We start from the raw sequence: 6624 nt of genomic DNA on the forward strand, positions 1-6624 counted from the left end.
ATTCCTCCATCACTGACAAGGCAGGCTTGGCTTTCCTACTTTTATGCCCCCAACCCTCCTGCCCAGACCATAACCTGACATTAAAGTGGTCTTCTTCCCGTCCATAGTGATATAATTCACATTTGTAACCCAATTAGAGGCCCTTAATAGGCTTTCAGTCATTATCAATGGAATGATATGAACCTCTGATCAGTTCAACTGTCTCAAAGTCTAGGTCAGTGCTGGCTCCCCTGACTCAGTTGTAAAGAATTGCTCTCTTCCAAATCGCCACCACCCAATGACTCATCTTCTCATCAGTTACTATCCCCTTTTGAGTCATTGCATATTACAGAGCAGGTTGAACCCAAGGTCTCCCATTTACCTTCTCCCTGTCTACTCCATTCACTGTTAGGGTTTTGGTCAGTGGCACAGGCTGTGAAAGAATTCACACTAAAATAAGAGATGATGTTTATTTTACATTTCACGAAGGGAAAGGGCAAAGTAGTGATAATACAAGACTGGAAACAAAAAGCAGCTTCCCTTTTTAAAGTGTAATGGTTCCAGATGCTAAGTGACAAGGAATGGAGGAGTATTTGGGGTTAAAGGTGAGTTTGTGTTTGTTTTTTCAGGAGACAGTCTTGGCAAATGTTCTAGGAAGATGCCTAGAGTAAAAGTTATGAAGAGTTCAAAAGACGCTTGTTTGAAGAGGAGGAAGGAAGGGAACATTCTACTAACTAGAGACTTCTTGATGGCAATTATCCCTGAGTTGTAAAAACAGCAGGAGGGAGGTGTATGCAGGAATGTAGCCTTGAGAATATTGCCCTGCAGTTTGAACAGAGGGGCTATTTGAATCAGAGGAGCTAATAATTGTAGGGTTTAATTACCAGGTGCTTCTCATAAATTGTGGAAGGTCCCAGCAAAGAAAAATAAAGGCCTTTTTTTCTGTCCTTACACTCACCACTATGCCTGTTCAGGAATGTGTGTTGATATTCTTAAGAGTTTTGTTTTGAGTGAAGAATGGAGTGCTTGTAAGGGCAGTGGAGTGAGGAGCCACAGTAATAGGAAATAGTTAGGCTGCCTAGGAATAGGGTCTTTCACAGAAAACCTATGGGATCTGATTTTTGTCTCCAGGTAAATAATATTAGGATGGAGTTAAATTGTAGGGCACTCAGTTGGCATTGGAGAAGTAGTAGGTGGTGTGGGGAAAAGCACACTTATCAGAATTGGTGTCAGAACCATATAACCTAAGTAGAGATTGGGCTTCAAAATTACCTTCTCTCCCTCTATTGCCTCCACTACCATTCCTATTCATAAGCATGTGTTGATATGTTTGAGAGTTCTTTTTAAAAGAAATGAAGAGATGAGAAATGAGGAGCCATTGACATAAAGGAAAGGGGGGGACACCCAAAAATAAAATTTAACTTCTCTCCAAGAAAAGGAATTCAGGAAAAAGGCAAGGGAGATATTATTTTGAGGATCAAAGGACAAAAATCTCCCCAGAGAAAAGAAGAGACATCTCTTGCCATTCTGTCTGAACATCAGGAGCTGTGTCCAGAGGGACTGTGGGTCAGAATTGAAGCAGTGGGAGCTGAGCCCAACAGAGCATTAGGGAAGGGGCAGTTTCACACTATAAGTCTTCTGTGGGAAAAGTGCAAGGTGTCTTTTATAAATGGCTTTCAGGCAGCAGGCCCCTAAGAGAAGTTCAGAGTTCAGAAGAGTATGAGAGGTGTTGCCGGGGTTCTTTTCCCAGCCTTACAAAGGGTTCAGCATTCTGGAGAAAAAGGCTGTGTGTAGATGATTAAAGAGTCTGGAGATGAAAAATAATTTTGAAAGGCATTGTGGGTCAGAGGATCTTCAGCTAAAGGAACTGAAGACTCACCTTGTCTAAGACCCCGTGCTATTTATTTAACACAATTTGTCCAAAGGCAAAGTGGAGTTATATACTTCAAAGGGTATGAAAGCATTGTCAGTTTGGGGAATAGCCTACAGCTGTTCAAGTGTTTGCCCAACAGGAGGCAATAAAATTCCCTGAGCTGTCTGGCAGCAAACAATAATATTTAGGTTTGGGAGAAGTGCTGTTTAGCCGTTTCCAACATGTAAACTACATATGTGACTCAGCCATTGTTGAGTCTCCCAAGTCCCCTCAACCTTTTGATGGAACTCTTGTAATTATTACATGCTAGAATTGGTTCCCAGCAGGGTGTGTGCTAACGAACATGAGAGCCCTTCTAGGACATAACTGGATGTATCTGGATAAGGCTGGGACTGTGGTCCGTTATCAGGCAAGCAGAAGGCTTTAATTCTGCAAACTTCTAGTATTAGCATTATGTGACCTTATATATTGCCAGAGCTGATGAGGTCTGAGGGATATTGTATTATACATATATGTATTTTCTTCATCAAAGATATATGACCTTTTTCTAAGGTGGAGCTATGTTCTAATCCTTCCTGTATCCCCCATAGGATAATGTTATGCACACAGTGGAGGAAATTTCTAGTCTTTATTGTAATGTCCTGTCCAAAATTACCCTCATGTCAACCTCTGAAAGGCTTTCCCTATGAAGAGTCTTCCCAGAGCCCCATGCATGTCCTTGTTCCTCAGGCTGTAGATGAAAGGGTTCATCATGGGGGTGACCACAGCATACATCACTGTGGCCACTGAGTCTTTCATAGAGTAGGTGTGCAGGGGCTTCAAATACACCATGCCAAGTGTCCCATAGAAGAGGCTGACTACAGCCAAATGGGAGGCGCAGGTGGAGAAGGCTTTGTACTTGCTGGAGGCTGATGGTATTTGAAGGATGGCTCTGACAATCCAGACATAGGACATGATCATGAGCCCCAGTGGGATAAAGAAGATGAAGGATCCCGTGGCAATCAGCACTGTGTGATTGATCTGAGTGTTGGAACACGCAAGCCTCAGCAGGACATACATCTCACAGAAGATGTAGTGGATCTTCCGGGACCCACAGAAGGTTACTTTGGTCATAAGGAGGGTGTGGGTGAGGCCATAGAGGACAGAGAACACCCAACATAAGGTCAGGAACAAAATACAGAGGCTAGGGCTCATGGCTGTGGCATAGTGGAGAGGGCAGCAGATAGCCACATAGCGGTCATATGCCATTGTGGCCAGAATGAGGTTGTCCAGGGCCACCAAGGAGACCAGGAAGTAGAGCTGTGTCAGACATCCCATGTAGGAGATGGCTTTGTTCTGGGACTGAAGGTTCACCAGCATCTTGGGGACTATGTTGGTGACAAAGAAGAGGTCGGTGAAGGAGAGATTGGCCAGAAAGAAGTACATGGGAGTGTGCAGGCGGGAGTCAAAACTGATGGCCAAGACGATGAGCACATTTCCCACCACAGTGACCAGGTACATGGACAGGAACATCCAAAACAGGACCCGCTGGTCTTCAGGACGCTCTGAGATCCCCAGGAGCAGGAACTCAGTGGCTCCACTCTGGTTGCCTCCACCCATTTCCCCAACTTTCTGTAATATCAGCATCAACAGATGTTTACTATATGCCCTCAATAAATAAAGACATTCAAATAATTAAAACCAACTCTTTTTAAGCATTAAAAGTATCTTATGCTAAAATTTATCTTTTTTTTTCTTCATAGAAACAATGTAATAATAGACACAAAAACAGGGCATGAAAAATCTTTATGAAATTTAGTAATTCCATCCACATCTAATCTGGCATACCCAATATAATAGGAATAACACCAATTATGTTGTTTTAAATATAATCACCTTACAATTCTTTTTGAAATGCTTAAATATTAGTATGTTATATGATGATAGTGTATACACTTATCCTATATAATAAAGAGCTAATATGCTAATTAGACTGGACAGCCAAACGACCTTCCGGACATCCTTCTGGACGACCTTCTGCATGAAGCCAGGGTTGCGAGGGCTGAGCCCCTTGCACGAATTTTGTGCATCAGGCCTCCAGTGTGATATATAAAACAGGTACATGCAGGATAAGAAACTGATGGTATATAATTGGACAAAGAGGAATGTAAAAATTTTGAAAAGAAAATGAAAAAATTATCATTATTTGCTGATAGGATGATCTACCTGGGAAACAGGACAGTCTCTTGAAATGCCATTAGAAATAAAAAGGACTTTCAGAACACTTGAAATCAAGTCTGAGCTCTGACATTTTTCTAGCTGTGAAACCTTAGTCAAGTTACATGAACTCTTTGACTCCATTTCTTTATGTGAGAATAATATTAAATTATAAAGTACTTAACATAAGGAGCTAACCTTTAGTGAGTACTCAAGAAATATTCATCAGTATTATTAATATGTGTAAATAATTATCAGGAATAATAAGATTAAAATATGATGTACAACAATACCATCGACATTATCAACAAACAAAACTATGCATGAAGATGTTAACAAGAAGCAGGCAGGATCTTCAAATTCTTCAGAGAGGCATAAAGTAAAATCTTTATTTTTAAATCTTCATTGTTGAAAGAATTACAGAAGTCCCCATTTTTCCCTATTGACCTCTCCAGCCAGACCCGCCCCCCACCCCATTGTCTGTGTCCATGGGTTATGCATATATGTGTACAAATTGATCTCTTCCCATCCACCCTCCTTTGCTTTCTTAACTTGATACACATAATAAGATTCCAGATAGGAAGATGAACTATTAAAAGGTACATATTCTACCAAAATAATGTAAACTTTGACCTATTCACAGTAAAAATTCTAAGTGTTTTTAAGAAAGCAAAGCTCATCCAAATTTAATCTAAAAATAAGCATGAGGTCTTCTGGTCAAGATGGTGGAGAAGTTAAACGCTGTGCTTGCCTCTTCCAACAATCACATCCAGAAAAGGAATAGCAGCTCAAAGCACCAGGGACATAGGCGGAGGAACTGAATTGTCTGGCTTTAAGGTAAGGGCTAAAGGGGCAACTCACTCTGAGACTAAAGGGTCTCCCCCAACACAGCCCCTACATGCAGGTGGAAATGCTAGCAGGTGCCTTTGTTCCTTTGTTGAGCTCTTCCCCCATCCAGCCAGAAGGCCCAGGCTGGCACCAAATCTGAGTCTCCGTTCACCTGGCTAACATTGCTCCCAACTGAGAGTGTGTTCACCACAATTTTGTCAGTGCCTGCATGACAGAACTTGAAATGACTTTTACTTTCTTTCTATCCCAACTTCTTGTATTGTTTGAATTATTCACATAGAAATTTTTGTTCATAATCAATAGATTTCAATGTATTAAGAGCTATTTTGGGGAAATGGATTCCATAGGATCTCTAAAAAAATTACATCATAAGTTATTGAAGAAAAGTCAAGTTTCAAATGGTTGAAGTTAACAATAAGTGAATACAAGCTTCAGACAGAATCTAGTGCAAACAAATCAACTTAGAAAGGTAATAGGGATGGCACATAAAAAAGGAACTAGAAATAAGCCACATTTATAAATATGATTACAAAAGTCTAAATAAAATAATTGAAAATCAATTTTAAATTTTATACAGGGAATGTGAGTGTGGTTCAATATTACCAAAAATGATTCATGCAAAAGGCACTGAAAAAGTATTTAATTAAAAAGAAAAAGACAGAGCTAATTATTATAATACTATTATACTGTAAGATGCAAATAAAAGGACAGTTACTAAATATATATACACTCTTAAATATTTTAAAGCTCCTCATGACACTCAAAATATAAAATTACAAAACTTAGCAAGGGTCTACATGGCCTGACCCATTCTTACCCACACAAGGCTATATTCCTCCACTCTCTTCACTCCAGCCATACTGACCCATATTTAATTCCCTAAATATATCAACGATGAGAGAGAATCATCAATTGGCTGCCTCTTGCATGAACCCTACTGGGGATCAAGCTCACAACCCAGGCATGTGCCCTGACCTCCTGGTTCATAGTTTGACATTCAACCAATGAATCACACTGGCCAGTTTCATTCTTGATTTCTGTTCTGTGTCTTAGAATTATAAGATTGCTATATTGGATATCAGTCAACATTTCGTTTTGGTGACTCTACTCCATCTCCCCTAAAAAAACCCTGCAGTAAACCCAATCTACCTCTGAAAATAAATAGATTAAAGTATTGTTTAAATAGGCTCAACAGTTTATTTTATTTTATTATTTTTTTCTTTTTTCTTATTGATTTTTTTACAGAGAGGAAGGGAGAGAGATAGAGAACTAGAAACGTCGATGAGAGAGAAACATCGACCAGCTGCCTCTTGCACACCCCCTACCGCGCATGTGCCCGCAACCAAGGTACATGCCCCTGACCGGAATCTAACCCGGGACCTTTCAGTCTGCAGACCGACGCTCTACCACCGAGCCAAACCTGTTTCGGCTGGCTCAACAGTTTAAAAGAAGAGTATCATTCCTAATATTCAGGTGAATAATACATTTATGCAAAAGATTATATGAAAAAAGAGAAAACTTAGAAATTAATTCATGATATTCATGACAGGAGGATATTACATTTGTCAGAAAAGAGTGATCCACTATCATGAAATTTTGCTTGCGGGTGAAAAATAAGATTGTAAACTAAAGGAATATAGTGGAATCACGACTGACTTTTGGCACGACAGTGTGAGAAACTATTGACCTTGTAAGTGAGAGGAGCTGTGATGGGGATTTAAAGAGTC

General features: G+C 40.1%; 1 protein-coding gene across 1 annotated transcript; it reads right to left on the minus strand.

Annotated features, from left to right (window-relative positions):
* Positions 1 to 2509: 2509 nt before the first annotated feature.
* Positions 2510 to 3488, minus strand: LOC118721867 (olfactory receptor 1D2). The gene has a single exon (XM_036443145.2). The coding sequence runs from the start codon at positions 3476 to 3478 to the stop codon at positions 2510 to 2512; it is 969 nt and encodes a 322-aa protein (XP_036299038.2). The 5' UTR covers positions 3479 to 3488.
* Between the last annotated feature and the right edge of the window lie 3136 nt (positions 3489 to 6624).

Source organism: Pipistrellus kuhlii, unplaced genomic scaffold (assembly GCF_014108245.1).
Source record: "Pipistrellus kuhlii isolate mPipKuh1 unplaced genomic scaffold, mPipKuh1.p scaffold_m20_p_180, whole genome shotgun sequence".
NCBI lineage: Eukaryota > Metazoa > Chordata > Mammalia > Chiroptera > Vespertilionidae > Pipistrellus > Pipistrellus kuhlii.